The sequence below is a fragment of the Capra hircus genome, chromosome 18 (genome assembly GCF_001704415.2).
Source record: "Capra hircus breed San Clemente chromosome 18, ASM170441v1, whole genome shotgun sequence".
In the NCBI taxonomy this organism is placed as follows: Eukaryota; Metazoa; Chordata; class Mammalia; order Artiodactyla; family Bovidae; genus Capra; species Capra hircus.
This window is the reverse complement of record NC_030825.1, coordinates 49,235,631-49,254,487: the sequence shown is the minus strand read 5'-3', so window position 1 is coordinate 49,254,487 and position 18,857 is coordinate 49,235,631. Positions and strand designations below refer to the sequence as shown.

General features: G+C 50.6%; 1 protein-coding gene across 4 annotated transcripts in view; it reads right to left on the bottom strand.

Annotated features, from left to right (window-relative positions):
- Window positions 1-18,857, bottom strand: part of RYR1 (ryanodine receptor 1) — a 126,705-nt gene that overhangs the window by 7,351 nt on the left and 100,497 nt on the right. For all 4 annotated transcript variants that reach the window (XM_018062343.1, XM_018062344.1, XM_018062345.1 and 1 more), the window contains 7 exons: window positions 9,314-9,655; window positions 5,295-6,101; window positions 4,500-4,570; window positions 3,753-3,903; window positions 2,641-2,727; window positions 1,141-1,392; window positions 144-274 (listed from right to left, as the gene is read on the bottom strand). In XM_018062343.1, coding sequence (XP_017917832.1) covers window positions 144-274; window positions 1,141-1,392; window positions 2,641-2,727; window positions 3,753-3,903; window positions 4,500-4,570; window positions 5,295-6,101; window positions 9,314-9,655 — 1,841 coding nt within the window. The remainder of the gene's footprint in view (window positions 1-143; window positions 275-1,140; window positions 1,393-2,640; window positions 2,728-3,752; window positions 3,904-4,499; window positions 4,571-5,294; window positions 6,102-9,313; window positions 9,656-18,857) is intronic.

Genomic DNA, 18,857 nt, shown 5'->3' with positions numbered 1-18,857 from the left:
AATGCACAGGCAACCGGTGTGTATTACAAAGAGGAAGGTGGAGGCTTGGGGAGAATGAGTCAGGCTCCCCAGGCCTGGGCTGGGGATGGAGTGGTACCCCAGTTCTGCTTCCCCCACCCACTGTGGGGGTGCTGAGTCCTTACGGAGTGTTGAGCACCAGCCTGTCCCACTGGCCTTTCACGTCATCATCCTCAGGCTGCTCCGTGATATAGAGGCCGTCAAACTCCAGCTTCCGGGCCAGTTCCTTCTCGCGCTTAAAGATCACCAGGGGCACCTAGAGGGTGCACGGAGGTAAATAGGGTGGCGGGGAGTGTCAGGAGACCACAGCCTCAGCAGGAGCAGGGATGTCTTGCTGGAGCCTTCATGAGACCCCACAGCAGAGCTGTGCTCCCAGAGTGATCAGGGTAGTAGCAGTGGGGAAATGCAATCATAAGGTCAGGGCTGGGATGCGCAAAAAACCCAGGAGGGCCCAGAACTGGTGCCTGCTGCAGCCGGTGGCCTCCCAAGGGAAGGAGGAGGAATGAATCAGGTAGGTGAGAGGAGATCAAAGCAGGGCAGAGCCTTCCAGGCAGAGGGAACCGCACATGCAGACGTTCGAAGCCCAAAGAACACTGTTCGTCCAATTGTTAAGTATCAAGATTAGCCGGACAGTCAGCTCTTGTGGAACTCAAATGGAAATTTTTGTAACACAACTTATGGGGCATCACAAAGCTTCGGGCACAGTTAATGTCAGAATCCATGTCCCCCTGTTGGCACCCAGGCTGCGTCTGAGGCCTGCACACACCCCTCACAGATTCACCAGCTGACCAACACGTAGAAAAGGACATGTAGTCCCAAATGACAAACTGTGCTTCTTGACCCAGAAATTAACATCATCATAGGACCCATCTCTTCAGTGTGAGCTGCATCAGTTCCCAGTTTGAATATCAAACTTGTTAAACAGCCCAGTCCTGTATTCAGCCCCTGGCCTTGCCGCAGCCCTAGGTCCCCTTTGTCCCAACGCTGTGCACCATACCCCAGCCCCTGTCCCAGATCCTCTCAGCCAGGGCCCCAGCTCATGTTCTCCCCTCTCCACCAAACACACACACACACACACACACACACACACGTCCCGGCCCCAAGGCTGTGGTCATGACCCACCTTGAGGCAGTTGTAGCCAATGATACAGAGAAAGGCCACCAGCGTATGCAGAAGGCTCAAGCACCGCAAGGCAGGCTCCATGTAGCCCGTGCTCTCCTCCAGGAAGTAGTACACCATGTTCTCATCCTCGTCGCCCTCTGCTTCCTCTCCAGCCCCCGAGCCCCAGCCGGAGCCGCCACCAGACCCTGCTCCTGACAGGCCCCCAGCTGCTGACCCCTCCATGTCATCCTCCCCAGGTGGAGAGTCAGAGACCTAAAGTGGGGTGGGGGGGGGGAACAGGTCAGTCAGGGTGGGGACCTGGGGTCCTGGTGCCTGGTCCACTACACCCTGAACCCACGAAGAAAATGAACAGCCTCCATGCCTGAGGTTTGCTCTTGGCCCCTGTCAGAGGCAATCTCAGCAGGACTGTCAATCAAGATCAAGGGGCAGGTCCAGGACCCTAGCTAGCAAATCAGACTCTGTTCTGGGAATCTTGACTATTGACTGAGTGACAGGAGAACTAAAAACAGAGTTGATTTGTCTTGATAGTAGAGCCCCAAAGAGAGACTAATTTTAACACACACACACACACACATATATATCAGGGTCTTCCCAGGGGTCACTAGTGGTAAAGAACCCACCTGCAGATGCAAGAGACATAAGAGACACAGGTTTGATCCCTGGGTCAGGAAGATTCCCTGGAGGAGGGCATGGCAACCCACTCCAGTACTCTTGCCTGGAGAATCCCGTGGACAGAGGAGCCTGGCAGGCTACAGTTTATGGGGTCGCAAAGAGTTGGACTGAAGCGACTTAGCACGCACGCATATATGTATCAACTTATGAGATCTTAGTTCCCCAACCAGGGGTTGAACCCAGGCTCTTGGCAGTGAAAGAGGAGGCCTAACCAGGGACTGACAGGGACTTCCCTTAACACTAACATTAACACTAATACTAGAGTCAGTGGTCGCTATCATTCATTCATACAGCATCTTTATATACCAGGTACTATTCTGAGAGCTTTACATGTGTTTTTTGCTTGTTTGTTTTGGGTGCACTGTAGGGCATGTAGGATCTTAGTCCCTGAACTGTGAGAATTAAGAGAATTAATATAATTAAGAGAATTCCCATGAGCTTCCCATTGCCTTCTCCCCACATATTTCTCTTTAGCTTATGTGAAAGCAAAGAGAAGTAACTGAATTGGTGGGTGCTGCAGAGAGGGCAAGGCCTGCACCCAGGGGCATAAGGCTGGCCAGTGGCAGAGCTGAACGTGGAACCCACAACCTGTTCGCTGCTCTAACTCCCCCGGGCCCTCAGGCATGTGTTCCAGATGGACCTAGATACCTACACTCACCCCTATAGGGTCTCAAGATCCAGGTGTTCAGCCTGACCCTTCCCCGGGACCCTGAGCCCAATCCCTTGTCCCTAGTGAATTTCAAGGGCCCTGGGGACCTATTGGGACTGAACCTCCCATCCCACAGCCCAGATCAGCACTTGATCCTCCCAGCCCCTCTTGACCAGCACCTTATAAAACAGCAGGATGAAGTTGATGGCAAATGCCAAGAAGAGGGCAAGGAATCGCAGGGTGTAAAAATTCCTTGAGAGGTAGTTCTAAGATGCAGAGAGAAAGAGAAAGACAGAGCTCACAGTCCATCCTCTCCCTTGGAGAATTTATCCCAACATTTACCCACAACCCAAGCACTGAGGTCCTGAATAACTGGTCCCACAACTTCCCATTTATTGAGTGCTTACTGTATACCAAGACCTGGGCTAAGTGCTTTATCTACATGAACCTGTTTAGTTCTGCGCTGATGTGCCCACTTTCTGGATGAGAAAACGGAGGCTCAGGGAGTGAGCTGTCTTGTTCAAGGTCATGTCAATAAGAAGTGGCAGACTTGGGCTTTGAAGCCAGGCAGTCCAGCTCCAGAGTCTACCTTCCCAACCCCCCTGCCATGCTGCTTCCAGGACAAGGTGGCCTGGTCTGCTTTATCCCGGGCAGAGGACATCTATTCCTAACTCTCCTTTCCTCTCTTCCTCTCCATTGCTCTGTCCATTCCCCGATCTTCCTCCAAATCCTCACAGGACCCCCCCCTTTTGTCCAGCATGTTTTCCTCAGCCCCTCATGTCAGGCTGGCCTGGAGAGGAGACACGACAGGTGGAGCCCTGGGCTCTGCCCTCCCAAATTTCACCCTCGCTTCTTCTGGGCCTGGATGAGGAGGTGAGTCTCTCTCACACCTCCCCACCCCCCCGCACAGGAGGAGTTGAGGCTTGTGTGGCAGCTCCCACCTGAAGGCTGAGAGCCAAGAAATAGGCCATGGCTTCAGTTGGATTTAGCTCTGGATAGAGGATGGAGGAGGGAAGTCGAAGCAGGTGGTCCCAGGTGCGCAAAGGCATGGAGGTGGGAATAAGGACTGTGAGCAGCGAGAGGCCGAGGAGCCAAGGGAGGACCGCCTGAAAATGCTGCCCTGTGCCCAGGTCCTGCTCTGTCTGGGGACATCTCTGCCCTCTGCCCAGACTTGCTTCCCCTCAGAGGTGAGCCGGGCACAGGTGGGCTCAGGAACAGGGTGGGGGCAGAGGTCGTGTGAATGCTGGGTTTCCCTGAGAGGGGGCTTCGGATGCCCTTGCTGGGTCCTCACCAAGAACTTCACCCGCTGTACTTCCAGTTCTCCCCAGAATTCCAGGCCTGCACCGCCAGCTCCCTCCTTCTTTGGAGGAGGTGGAGGAGCTGCCTTCTTGGGGGGTTCTGGTGGGGTCTCGGGGACTTCTTCCTTCTCCCCATTCTCAGCGCTGCAGGGCAGGACACAGAAAGAGTGAGAAGGTGCCTGGGAAATGCATGCATGCATTCATTCAAAGCCAAGTGTGGGGCCCCTCCCACGCCTGGCCCAGGTCTAGACAGGGTTACGGACATAGTGGTGAGACCAACCTCCAGCCTTGTCTTCAAGGGGTGCGGGTCCAGTGGGGTTCAGACCCATCACCAGACAGTCACAGCCCAGAGCAGTCAGGGCTGGGATGGGGGAAGCTCAGAGGCTCATGGGAACCCTGAGGAGGAGACACCCCTTCATCTTAGCAGGGGAGTCACGGTAGGCTTCCAGGAGAAGGAGATGGGTGAGCCAACATGGGAAGGAGGAGGAAGGCTGAGACCAAGCATGGGGGAGGGTGCTGCAGGCGGAGGGAACGGCTGGTAGAAAGGCTCGTGGTGATGAGAGGAGCATTTCTTCCTCTACTGTCTTTCACAGAGGCCCTCCTCTGGGTCTGGGCTTGGGCTGAGTGATGCTGAGGTCACAGGGTGACCAGGACAGCCTCAGGCCCTGAACTCAGGAGGCTCCCAGTCGATGAGGGAGGCAGTGACAGGGGCTGGGCCCCTTGCACCTGAGGCCACTCACTCAGCTTTCTCCGGCTCGGGTTCTGGCTCTGGCTCTGGCTCTGGAGGCAGCTCTTCTTCCTCTCCAGCCACCTGACGGCAGGGCAAGTATCAGGGTGGATCCCGCACCCTCAGTGCCCCTCAGACCTGCGTACCCTCTCCATGTCCCTTCTGCACTTTTCTCCTAGGCAGTCTGAGGTGACTTCCACCCCCACCAGAAAAGGGATTATCATTCTCATTTTACAGAGGGGAAACTGAGGCTCAGAAAGATGGAGCAGCCGTGACCGAAGCACTGTGCAGAGTCAGGCTGACTCCCAGTGGAGGCTTCTCCCCGCAGGGCCTCTCATCACCTTGACAACGGCACCCCTACCGGCACTCTGCACTGAGGGCCTGAGAATGCTTTAGGGGCTTCGGTCAAGCGGGCTACTTAATTCCCCACAATCGCCTGCATCTCTGAGGGTCTTTCCCAGTCTCTGACCCCATCTTCGGTCTTTTTAGGTCTTGATCCCCCTTCCCCTCTAATTTGGTCTCGGGATTGCTGGTTTATTTGTTTCCAGATATCTTTTTCTCCGTGGCTCCCAGAAACTGCGCGTGTTACCCGGAGCCTTTCTCCAGGTCTCCATCTCTGTGTCCATCTGAGTGTGTCTCTCTCTTTGTGCGTCTCTGTGTATCTCTCAGGCCCTCTCACCGTTGCTTTTTGTTTTCCTTCTCTCTGCGCACCGCCACCCACCCTCTATTAGAGTCTCTCTTCCCCTTTCTCACCCTCCTTCCTACCTCAGTGATTCCAAACCCCTGAAGCCCCCTCCCGCACTCTCACCCCCAGCTTCCTCTTGATGATGGGCGAGCCCTCGGGCGTGGGCGGCTCCGCCGGCGTCGTGTCACCCATGTCCCCGAGGCCGGCCCCTTCGGGTCGGAAGGGGCCCCCATCGGCCACAGCCACCGTCCCATCGGCGACTCCCGGGTCCTCCTGGTCCGCCACCTCCTCGTCACCCGCACCCTCGGCGGCATCGCCCGCGCCCTCGCCCGCGCCCTCGCCGTCCGCGTCGCCCCCGGACCCGGCCGGCTGCTCTCCGTGCACCTCGTCGCTCGTGGGGTCGGGCATGCCCGCCAGGAGCTCGGTCACCGTCACCTTCTTGGCGCCCTCCACCAGGCCGCCGCCGAAGAGCGAGCCCCAGAGCAGGCGCAGCGCGCCCGCCGCGGCCCCTGCGCCCGCCGAGCCCGCGCGCGCCAGCACCGCCCAGAGGAGTGCGGCCACCGCGGTCGCCGCCTCGCGCGCCGTGAGCCGCCGCAGCCGCCGCACGCGCCGCCGCAGGCTGCGGTAGCTGAGGCCCCGCATGGCCCGGTTCGCGGCCGCCACCAGCCGCGCCGTGGCGCCCGCCGCCGCCGTGGCCGCCGCGCCCTCGGGCCCCGCGGCGCCCTCCTCCACGCTCTCGGCGCCCGCCTCCGCCGCGCCGGCGCCCTCGTCCTCGTCCTCCTCCGGCTCGCCCTCGGGCTCCGAGATCTGCGCGGCGATCTGCATCTCGAAGATGGTGTCCTCGCAGAAGCTCACGAAGAGCTCCATCTTCTCCGACTCGCCGCCCTCGTTCACCACGTCGAAGATGAACTGACGCTTCGATTCCTTCACCTGCAGCGCGGGGCGGAGGGGACATGATGGGGACGCCGTCGGCGGGCACTTGGGACCACAGCGAAGGTGGCCGGGCGCTCGCCGCTGTTCTAAGCATCATCGTGGTTTTTATTTTCGAGGAGCGCACCTGTATTGCGCTCGCTGTAGGTGCACTTGTATGAATTTCAACAGGGCCAGGGCCAGTATCCTGGCATTTTGTGTATCGTAATCACATTTAATCCTTACAAACCATCCCAGAAGTATGGGCTGTTATCCCCATTTTACAGATGAGGAAGTGGAGGCCCAGAAAGTCACGTGCTCAGGGTGACACAGAAGGTGACAGGAGTGAAATCTGAATTCCCAACAAGCTGGCTCCAGAATCGATGTTTTTGGCTTCTTTGAGAAAGAGGGCATGGTGGTTGAGGGCAAAGGTTCTGCAGCCAGCCTGTCTGGGTTCCAATCCCAATTCTACCACTGTTAGACGGAACTCTCTGGGCCTCAGTTTCCCCTTATGAATTAATAGATGCTGAGTGCTTAGAACAGGGCCTGGTGCCTACGAAATGCCCTATGTGCCTGCTATCTCAGTACTGCTGTTTGAGCACTGGAGGGCCATACAGACAGACATGGGCTCCTGGGACCACTAGAAGGTGGGAATGGGAAGGAGTGAGCAGGAGGAAGTGAGTGAGTGGAGGAATAACGCTAACAAAGAGTGTGCCTGTGGAGTGCATTTGAGGGGCAGAGGTGGGAGCTGGAGCTCCCACAGCAGGTACCAGAGTGTGAAGGACCAGTGATGAGCCACGGTTTCCTGCAGATGAAGGGATGTGCGGCCATCCTGGGTGGAAGGATGATGCAATGGCTTTTAAGCCAGATTGGAGAGCAGGATGAACGTACAGTGATGCCTCAAGGGATACAGATGAGTGAGCAAAATCTTGGGGGTCCTGGTGGAGTATGTGATGGGGGTCAATATGCAAAAGCCTTGTGAGAGGGCACAAGGGGCTCAGGGAGGTATCAGATGTGAGTGGGCCAAGGTGGCATGGGAGAATGTGGAGGAGAAAGTGACCATGCCGGGCTCAGTGTGCTCCGCGGACATGGGCCTATGGGGGAGGCATGCATGGACCTGGGCAAAACCGGGGATGGAGGCTGTCAATGTGAGCTGTTGCTGCTGTTTAGTCACTAAGTCCTGTCCAACTCTTTTGCAACCCCATGGACTGTAGCCCACCAGGCTCCTCTGTCCATGAGATTTCCCAGGCAAGAATACTGGTGTGGGTTGCCATTTCCTTCTCCAGGGGATCTTCCTGACCCAGGGACTGAACCCATGTCTCCCACATTGGCAGTGGATTCTTTACCGCAGAGCCACCTGGGAAGTCCTGTAAATGTGGGAGGGGTCTACAGTTCATACAGGCTGTGTGTATGCACCACAACGCTCACGCAGGGGGACCCAGGAATAAGTGTAAGAGGGCCTGGAACATGAGGGCAGGGTTCAGGGTGGGGTACAAGCCTGGGAGTGCATGAGCCAGGTCTCACCGAGGAGGAGAGTCGAGGGGCCCAGGGCTGAGGAGATGATGGGAGTGCAAGCCTCACAGACTGTGTGATGTGGGAAGGGTGTGCAAGAGCAAGTAGGAGGAGTGTGTGCGTGCCTGGGGGGGCATCTGAGAAACCAAAGGGAAGTGGGGGGAGTTCCCTGATGGCCTCGGGGTTAGGATTCTGTGCTTTCACTGCAGAGGCCTGGGTTCCATCCCTGACGGGGGAACCATCCTGCATGCTGCGTAGCATGGCCAAAATCCAAAAAAAAAAAAAGGAAGTGTGAGAGCAAGGGGCACACAGTCTTGGTGTGCATTGTGATTGTGAGCAGGAGGGCCACCTGGACAACAGGGGCTGAACCTGCATGAGGGGCACGTGGGCATGTGAGAGAGCGGGGGATGGGGACCACGTGCTGGCTAAGTGTGTGAGGTGGACTGGGGGAATGTCAGGGCCATGTGAGTGTACTCTTGGAGCAAGTGAGTATGTAAGGGACAGACACTGGGCTGGGCATATTAGGAGCACATAGGTCAAGAGGTAGGCTCTGCCACCAAGGACATGGGCGAGGGAGCTTTTGTGAACATGTTGGAGAGGGCGGTCCAAGTGTTTATGGGTGAGCATGGGTGTGCCAGGGCACGTATGGGTGAATAAGTGAGGGGCAGGCAACCATACGGCATGCCAGGGCTTCAGGAAGGCACACTGGCATCCTCAGAGTGAGTGCGCAAGACAGGTGCAGCCACAGGTGGGCCCAGAACAAGTGAGATAGGAATTGTGTGTTAGAAATTCAGAGGGCATTTGGGGGCACATGTGGTGACTGGTGTGGAGAAGGAAATGGCAGCCCACTCCAGTGTTCTTGCCTGGAGAATATCATGGGCAGAGGAGCCTGGTGGGCTACCTTGCATAGGGTTGCAAAGAGTCAGATATGACTGAAGCGACTTAGCATGCACACACGTGGTGACTGGTGAGGAATGGGCCAGCATTAGGGCATCCCGGAGCCCTCAGAGTGTGCAAAAGAGTGGGCACGGGCAGGCCAGCGTCAAGAGAGAGCATACCAGGAGCTGCTGGTAAGGTGAGCAAGATGGGTGTAACTATGTGGGTTCAAGTACACAGTGTGGGTACAGTTGCATCCGGACTATTAAGAGCTCCCAGGGTGAGTGTGCAAGAGGCAGGAGTGGTGTGAGCAGCCACACTGAAGGCATGCCAATGCTGCTGGTGTTGCATCGGGGTATGTATGCTGTGTGTTCAGTCGCTTCACTCGTGTCCACCTCTTTGTGACCTCATGGACTGTAGCTCCCCACAGGCTTCTCTGTCCATGCAGATTCTTCAGGCAAGAACACTGGAATGGATTGCCATGCCCTCCTCTAAGGGATCTTCCCAGCCCAGGCACCGAACCCTCATCTGCTGCATTGGAGGCAGATTCTTTACTGCTGAGCCACCGGGGAAGCCCCACATCAGGGTATGTCCATGCACAGGCCGAGTCTGCACAAGGTGGGCATGGGAGAGCCAGAGGTCTGTAAGGTCTGCAAGGGCACAGCAGTACCCATACAACATGTGCAAAACGGTGGGCATGGGCTTGCACGAATGGAGCAGGGGCCCAGTGGGGTCTGCAAAGGAGATGTGCAAAGCGTGCACTGCCCCATGTGGGGTCCAAGCATGCGAGGGGCATGCCCCGGAAGCCCCGGGAGGCGAGCATGCACGTGCATGGGTCTGCTGACCTGGGGCATCTCCCACTGGGCGCGGTTGGTCTCCGAGATCTCGAAGTAGATACGCTCGATGCGGCGGGAGGCCCCCATGATCTCGATGCGGCCCAAGTAGGGCCGGAAGTACTCGAGGATGCTCTCCGCGAGCTCGAGGAAGTTGCGCAGGCGCGGGTCGTGCGGCACGTGCTCTGACAGGTTGGTCAGCAGCACCGCCACGTTAAAGCCGATGTCGCGGGCTGGCTCCTGGAAGCGGTTGGCGAACTCCTCACAGTCGATCATCTCGTTCTCATCCGCTTCGGAGCACGAAAGCAGGAACTGGATTTCCGGACCGGTGAACTGCTTCTGACTATCCATGGCCTGGCGGGGGGCGGCGGGGTGGAGTAGAAGGAGAGGTCAGAAGGGTGGGCTGGGGAGCCCCGATGCTCTTCCTGAAACTACTATGGGCTTTTCATAAAGACAGAAAAGTCCAGGATCATATAATCACCACCAAAGGCTGACACTCAGAGGTTGACATGGGTGAGACTGTACCAGTTATTAAAATACTGAATGCTAGGACTCCCCTGGTGGTCCACTGGTTAAGAATCCGCCTTCCAGTGCAAGGGGACAGTGGTTCCATCCCTGGTGGGAGAACTAAGATCCCATATGCCATGGGGAAACTAAGTCCATGCACCACAACAAAGACCCAACACAGCTGATAAATATTTTAAAAGTTACTGAATGCTGCATTTCCACAAAGCTGAGCCACACATGCACTGTCAGGGTGAGTCCATTTTTCATTGGTGGTAAGATGTGAATTGATGAAACTCAGCACTCGTGTGCACACTTAGTCACTCAGTCCTGTCCAACTCTTTGTGACCCTATGGACTGTTGCCCACCAGGCTCCTCTGCCCATGGATTCTGCAGGCAGGAATACTGGAGTGGGTTGTCATGCCCTCCTCCAGGGGATCTTCTCGACCCAGGGATTGAACCTGCATCTCATGTCTCCTGCATTGGCAGGAGGGTTCTTTACCACTGAGCCACCTGGGAAGCCTCCCAGCGCTTGGGTAGCAGCTGGTAAAGGGATGCTGTCCCAAGCTCCCTGCCGGCCATCCTGCTCTCCACCCATCCCCCCACCCGCACCCCTTACAGTGGCACCTGTGGTCTGTACCAGAGGCTCTCTTGACCCTCTGGCTGCAGTTGGGAGCCACCCAGTTGGGGTCAGGGAGCAGGAGGAGAACAGAGTTGCGGCATTTCTCTCCTTGGTTCCCTCCCTGTGCTGGTTGCATCTCTCCCTCAAAGGTCAGTCCTGTCATCCTGTCCAAACAGCTCCCTCTATCACCCAGTTCGATCCTCACTCTTTCCTCCAGGCCAGCCCCCTCAAGGCCAGGGTCCTGACTGATAGCAATACATGCCACCCCCTCTACCCCTTCCCCAAGACCCTTTGGTCCCCCATCCTACCATTTTCAGCATCTACATAATTGGCACCGGACACAATGGAGGCCTCCAAATCTCAACCGGGAATAAAGAGTCATATACTCATCACCCCAGAATTAACAAACGCTCACGATGACACATTTTCAACTACTGTATTTTTAAGAACTAAAACATGGCAGCAGTGATTGGAGCCCTCTGTGTACCCTTCTCTTACTCCATTTCCCCATCCTCCCCCAACTATCCTGGAGTTGGTGTATCCTTCCCAAGAACTATGTGTCAGGGCGTTCCTGGCGGTGCAGTGGTTAAGAATCTGCCTGCCAATGCAGGGGGCGTCAGTTCAATCCCTGGTTCGCGAAGATCCCACAGGCCTTGGAGCAACTAAGCCCGTGCACCACAGCTACTGAGGCCTGCAAGCCTTGAGCCTGTCTCTGCAACAAGAGAAGCCACTGGATTGAGAAGCCTGCAAACCACCATGAAGAGTAGCCCCTGCTCACCCCAGCTAGAGAAAGCCTTGGGAAAAGCAAGGAAGAGCCAGTGCAACCAAAAAGAAAAGTAATCAATTAATTATTTAAAAAGAACTGGGTGTCACACGGATGGACCTAGAGGGTATTATGCTTAGTGAAACAGATCAAAGAGAAATATTGATATTTTCACTTCTATGTGGAATCTAAAAAATAAAACAAATGAACACAGGAGAAAACAGAATAAACAGAAACAGACTCACAGATATAGAGGAAAGCTAGAACAAACCAGTGAGGAGAGGGCAGCAGGGAGCAACAAGATAGGGGAGGGTGGTTAAGAGGTGCAAAAGACATATAAAATCAAAAGCTACAAGTACATATTGTACAGCAAAGAGAATATAGCCAATATTTTATAATAACTTTAAATGGAGTATAATCTACAAAAACACTGAATAGCTATGTTGTACATAATATAACATAATATTGTAAGTCAACTCTACTTCAGTAAAAAAAGAAGTATGTGTCAGTACGTCTACTATCTATATCCTGTCATTTATCTGGTATCCTGTACATTATTTTGATATAAAGAATTATAATCCTGTAATTTTTTCACTCAACTGTATGTTTTCAAGATCTATCTATGTTGAGGTATAGGTCAGATGAATGCATTTCCACTGCTGTGTAGTATTCCTGTTTTATAAATACAGCATTCTATCCAGAAGAGAAGGTGACTCCAGGAAAGAAAATCGACAACCATCATAGAAGAAGGTTTGATGACAGACATTTAGATTATTTCCAGTTTTTTACTTTACAGACACTTCCATTGAATATTCTCATACTGCTCTCTGCTGCTGCACTTTTTGCAAAAGGTTCTCTGGGGCAATCTTTTAAATGTTTTGACAGCACCCACAGTAAGAATGCATTTTATAATGTGACCAAAAAAAAAAAGATCTCGGGACATAACTCTGACTTTCGCTATGTAACGCACTCTGCAATGTTCTATTTTATTTTTAAAAATGCTGGTCATGACTTAACTAAATTAATTTCATGACCAACAGATGGTTTGCCACATGCAGTCTGAGAAACGTTGCTCTGGGTATGAACAGAAGCGAAATTTTCTGGCTCTAAAAAGTGCTTTGTAGCCAAGAACTTTGCAAAAATGCTTTCTAAATGAGTAACATGCTTTGCAAATCATGAAGGGCTCTAGAAACCACAGAGCGTGGAGACATAATCACACAGGAACTCTTCACCTTCTACTGTCGCTCCATCAACCTGACTCCTTTCCTTATGATACAGTGTGACACTGCCCCTCTTAAAATCTGACTCCCCCACCCAGCTCCGCATGGGGCCTGGGACTCCATCCCTTCCGTTCAGTCCTGGACTCTGCATGCTCTTGTGATTTGCTGCTCTCTCTTTGTCATTGTCCATTTGCCTGTCCTTTCTTTTGAAATACCTTCCTCTCTGACTGTTGTCAGTTTCCTCTGCTGGAGTCTCCTCTTTCAGACCTCTAAAGGTTAAAGGGGCCCCAGGTCTGAAATCTTCACTCTTTTCTTGAGATAGACACGCTCCATGGAGAGAGCCTTGAGGCTCAAGCCTCGGAAAGCCATCCCATGCCAATGATTGTGAAGTCTACATCCCAGCCCTGACTGCTCCCCAGAATCCATACACGTGACAGATGAAGCCTTATCTGACATCTCTGTGTGGAAAAGGCCAGAACTGAACTCTTGATTTCAAAACCTCTCCTCCCACAGTCTTACCCATCTCAGGAATAGCATCACCACCCACCAAGGTGCTTAAGTTAAAATCTTTGAGTCATCCTTGATCCCTCCCTTTCATCTCACTACCCACACTGAATCCATCAGCAAATCTGTCAGCTCTGCTTTCAAAAGACCTAGGACACACACTTCTGCCCCCTCCACGGTTCTCTCCCCCAACTAGAGGGTCACAGCCACTCCTCCCTGGTTTCTCCTCTTCTTCTCTCCCCAAAGTCTCTCCCGCCACCCTGCACACACAGCTGGAGGGACGCTGTAAACATCCGAGTCCGATCACATCCCTCCCCTGCTCAGAATCCTCCCTTAGCTCCATTTCATTCAGGTTAAAAGTCAGAGTCCTCCCCACAGCCAGCCAGGCTCAGCACATCCTCCCCCATCACCTCTCAGACTTTATTTTTGCCTCTCTCCCTCTCAACAGCCACGCTGGCCTCCTCTGCATCCCTCTTGTTCCCATTTCTCAGCCTTTACACTTGCTGTTCTCTTTGCTGGGGAGGCCACAAACTCTCCTACCTTCACAAGGTAGCATCCAGCTCTCAGCTTCAATGTCCTCGGCCCTCCCTGACCACCCAGTTTACAGGGCTGACTACATCACGCTTTGTTGCACACCACCTTGCTCATTTACTTTAGACCACAGGTTATAACCTGAAATTATCTTGTTTACTTATTTTCATCTGCCCCTCCCCATTGGGCTATCAGCTCTGAGGGTGGGGGTCTCTGTTTTGTTCACTGCTACACACAGTAGGCGCTCAGCGCATATTTGTCAAATGAATTAAGCATTTTGAAAACCGAGAAGACTTTTTAACTCTGTTACAATTTTGGAAAATCAAGAAGACCTTTTTTAAAAGAAGGCTTACCTTATCTTTTAAATCATAAAAGTAATTGAAAAGCCTATTGTAAAATATAGATTTGTAAAGTTTGGGAAATCATATGATGCTTTGGGTTTGGGAAACCATGTGAAGCTGGGTAACAGTCAGACATTTAGAAATGAGAATATCTCCATTTTGCAATTTCTAATGAACTAATATGTCTGGGCATCAGGCACTGATGGTTGCTGACATCACAAAAGGAGTGATGAGGGGATAGGCTGTGGTTCTTAATGGGTATATGAAGCACCATAAAGGAAGGTGCTGGCAAAAAAGAAAAAAAAAAAAAAAACACAAAACTCCAAACCTGAGTCTGATCAAGCTTCGTGACCTAAGTCCTAGTTTGCAGGAAATGCAGGGGACAGAGGAACAGATTAAATGACACCATAAGATTGCATCAGCCAGATCCACACAAAGGCAGGAAACTCTGCGATTAATAGAGAAGTATCTACGGATAGCCATGAGCTACATGTGGCTACTGAGCCACAGAATCGTGGCTGGTGCAGACTGAGATGTGGCAACAGTGTATACTTGTGGATTTTGATGACAGTGTAAAAAAAAATTTAAGATATCTAATAATTTTTATATGGATTATATGTCAAAATATAATTTTGGTGATGGAGGTTAAATAAAATATATTGTTTAAAATAATTTCATGTGTTTTGTTTCACTTTTTTAAAAAGTGCAGGTACCAGAAATTCCTTAACTGTATGTGTTGCTCCCATTGTATTTCTTTCTAAAAAATAATTATTTACTTATTTGGCTGTGCTGGGTCTTAGTTGCAGCATGTAGGATCTGGTTCCCTGACCAGAGATTGAACCTGGGCCCCGTGCATTGGAAGCACAGAGTCTTAGCCACTGGACCACGAGGGAAGTCCCTGTATTTCTATCAGGCATTGCTGCTCTACTGGATCAGCAGACTGGATCTCTAGCAGATAAACTGCCAGGAAAGGAAAAAGTGAAGGAGGGACAGCAGTCAATAGAAGGAGGTGTAACGAAATAGCAACCAGGCTTCCCTGGCGGTAGTGGCTCAGTGGAAAAGAATCCACGTGCAATGCAGGAGACACAGGTCCAGGAAGGTCCCAAATGCCACGAGCGATGAAGCCCGTGCACCACAGCTACTGAGCCTGTGCTCTAAAGCCCGGGAACCACAGCTACTGAAACCCACGCACTCTAGAGCCCGTGCTCCGCAGCAAGAGAAGCCCGCACACCACACCTAGAGAGTAGTCCACACTCACTGCCGCTAGAGAAAAGCCCGCGCAGCAAGAAGGACCCTGCATGGCCAAAAATAAAGACAGAAATAAAGCTGTCTTTTTTTTTTTTTTTTAAGAGAAGAATTAGCAATCAATAGCACTAGATGACCTTGTTTGGATGTTGCTTCAAAGAAATTACAAAAAGTTATATGTGATATTTTGAAGATCTGGAAATTAGAACACAGAGCAGACATTTGATGATTTAATGAGCTATGGATCTTTTTCATTTGTCTTCATTGCTTTTTTTTCAGTTAGGCATGATAATGACACTGTGGCTTGTTAAATAACAGGAAACCCTTTTAAGACCATATATTGGACAGTTCCATTGATATGAAGTGTCCAGAATAGGCAAATCTATAGAGACAGAAAGCAAATTAGCAGTTGGCAGGGGCCTGAGTGGGGGAAATGGGAAGTGACTGCTAAAGGGCATGGTGTTTCTTTTTTCGGGGTGATTAAAATGATCTAATATTAGATTGTAGCAATGGCTGCACAATTCTGTGAATATACCAAAAAACTCCTCCCATTAAATTATACGTTTTATATGGGTGAATTTGATAGTATATGAATTATATCTCAATAAAGATGTTTTTAAAAGGAAGTCTTGAATTCAGAGAGATGTACAAAAACATTTGCTAATAAAAAAACAAAGAAAACTGCAAAATAATGCCAAGAATAAATTAGTAGCCTAAGATATGTTTTCACCCACCAGGAAGGGCTTTCCAAACTGTCGTAGATGTTTTGGAATCTGCCAAGTACTTATCACTGGAGATATGTTTTGCAAACTGTCAAGAACTCTGTCAACCATGAAGAGCTTGGGAAACCCTAAAATAATTCTGTATGTTTTTCAATGCAGATTTACATGTGAAAGGAAATGCAGAAACAAATGCCTGGAGATTTGAACACCAAGAGGATAACCGTGGCAGCCTTTGAAGAGATATGATGAGAAATGGGTGGGAGGTAGGGATCAAAGGTAACCTCAACCATAGCTGTAAGTTCTGAATTTTTTTACAAAAGGAATGTACCCCTATATCACCTATCTTGTTTAACATTAATACAAATATTTTAAATGATTTTCTACATAAAAATCAAGTCTTGGACTTCCCTGGTGGTCTACTGGTTGAGAATCTGCCTGCCAATGCTGGAAACATGAGTTCAAAGCCTGGTCCAGGAAGATTCCACTTGCCATGGGGCACCTAAGCCTGTGTGCCACAACTACTGAGCCCGAGTTCTGCAATTACTGAATCCTGCATGCTCTAGGACCCGTGAGCCACAACTAATGTGTTGCAACTACTGAAGAGCCCAGAGCCTGTTCTCTTCAACAAGAGAAGCCACTGCAATGAGAAGCCCTTGGATGGAAACTAGAGAGTAGTCCCCGCTCACTGCAACTAGAGAGAGCACAGCAATGAAGACCCAGTGCAGCCAAAAAACTAAATTTAATTTAAGAAATAAGTTTTATGCATGTCCAAACTCCTCCCCCCCAAAAAACAAATAAACAAACAAGCCATCATAAGCAAAGGCCAAAGACAAATGGTGAACTAGGAAAAAGAAGTACACCTCATATCACTAGCAAAGTTATAAGCAGCCCAATATATAAAGAGCTCCTAGAAATCAAGAAGAAAACTGCCAACATCCCAGTAGAAGAGTAAGCCAAGGGCACAGGCAGTTCACTGAACAAGTAATACAAAAGAAGTAATGTGCGCATGATAAGCCACTTCAGTCGTGTCTGACTCTGTGACCCTCCGGGCCATAGGCCACCAGGACCCTCTGTCCATGGGATTCTCCAGACAAGAATACTGGGGTAGGTTGCCATGCCTTCCTCCAGGGGATCTTCCTGAGCCAGGGGTTGAACCTGCATCTCTTACATCTCCTGCATTGGCAGGCAGGTTCTCTACCACTAGTGCCACCTGGGAAGCCCAAAGTAAGGTGTAAAGATGCTTCACGGCACTCATAGCAGGATAAATGTGAGTTAAAACTGCACAGCACTACCCCCTTTCACCTATCAGATTGGCAAAAATGCAAATATTTGACAAGTGTGGTCTGGTGGTGAGGCTGTGGGGAAACAGGCAGCCTCACATGTTGCTTATGAGAAGGAAAAACAGAGGGCAAAATCTGTCCAAATGACAAATGCATTTACCGTTTAGCCCAGCAATCCCACTTTTGGAAGTCTATCTTCAGATATAACTACACATACAAAATGATGTATGCACATATTGTTCTAGTCAGCATTGCTAGTGGCCCACAAGGAGGCTTCCTCAACACACTTACTCCCATCTGCTGGAAATCTGTGGTACAAATTTACAATATCTGTGCTATAAATTGGCACCTTTGTACAGTGCACAGCTTGAACAACTATGCATGGCAGCCCTAACGAGAGCACGCGTTGTAATGGCAAAAGACTGGGCACACAGCGAGTGTCCATCAACAGGGAATAATCAGAGACTTCCCTGGTAGCCCAGTGGTTAAGACTCTGTGCTTCCAATGCAGGGGGCATGGGTTGGATCCTTGGTTAGGGAACTAAGATTCCACATGCCTTAAAGCATGGCCAAAAATAAATAAATAAATAAATAGGTAAGTGAAAATACCAATAAGAATAATAAATTATTTTTGAAGAAAAATGGGAAATTATCAAATAAACCATAATACATATGCAAAGCGGAATACTGGACACCTATACAAAATAATCAGGACACTCCCTGTATCTCTAGAATATATTGCAGGACTTCCTTGATGGTCCAGTGGATAAGAATCCTCCTGCGAATACAAGGGACATGGGTTCAATCCCTGGTCCCAGAGGATTCCACACACCACAGAGCAACTAAGCCCGTGGCCACAACTACTGAGCCCACATGCCCTGGAGCCCGTGCTCCCCACCAAGAGAAGCCACTGCAATGAGAAGCCCATGTACCACAACTAGAGAGCAGCCCCCATGACTGGCAAAAAGACTGTGCAACAATGAAGACCCAGAACAGCCAAAATTTAAAAAAAATAATAAAATAAATAAAATTATAAAAAATAATGGACGGCTGAATAATATTTCATTACATGTGTACACACACCACCTTCTTTTCTTGGTAGTACTTCTACTTAAAAAATTTTTTTAATTTATTTTTTAATTGAAGGATAATTGCTTTACAGAATTGTGTTGGTTTCTGCCAAACATCAACATGACTCAGCCATAGGTATACCTATGCCCCCTCACACACCACCTTCTTCATCCATTCACCCATTGACAGATACTTAGCCTGTTTCCACACCTTGGCTATTGTGAATAATACTGCAATGAACATGAGAGAGCAAACATCTCTTTGAGATAATAGTTTTGTTTCCTTTGGACAGATATGCAGAAGCGGGATTGCAGGGTCATATGGGACTTCCCTGGTGGCTCAGCCGGTAAAGCGTCTGTCTACAATGCGGGAGACCTGGGTTCCATCCCTGGGTCGGGAAGATCCGCTGAAGAAGGAAATGGCAATCCACTCCAGTACTATTGCCTGGAAAATCCCGTGGACAGAGGAGCCTGGTAGGCTACAGTCCATGGGGTCACAAAGAGTCGAACATGACTGAGCGACTTCACTTACGGTAGTTCTAGTTTTAATTTCTTGAGGAATCCTCTATTCTGTTTTCCATAGTGCACCAGTTTACATTCCCAGCACCAATGGTCAAAGGTTCTCTTTTCTCTACATCCTTGCCACACTTGTTCTCTCTTTCTCTCTTTTATTTTTTTATAACAGCCATCCTAACAGGTGTGAAGTGATATCTCATTGTGGTTTTTTTGATTTGCATTTTCCCGATGATAAGTGA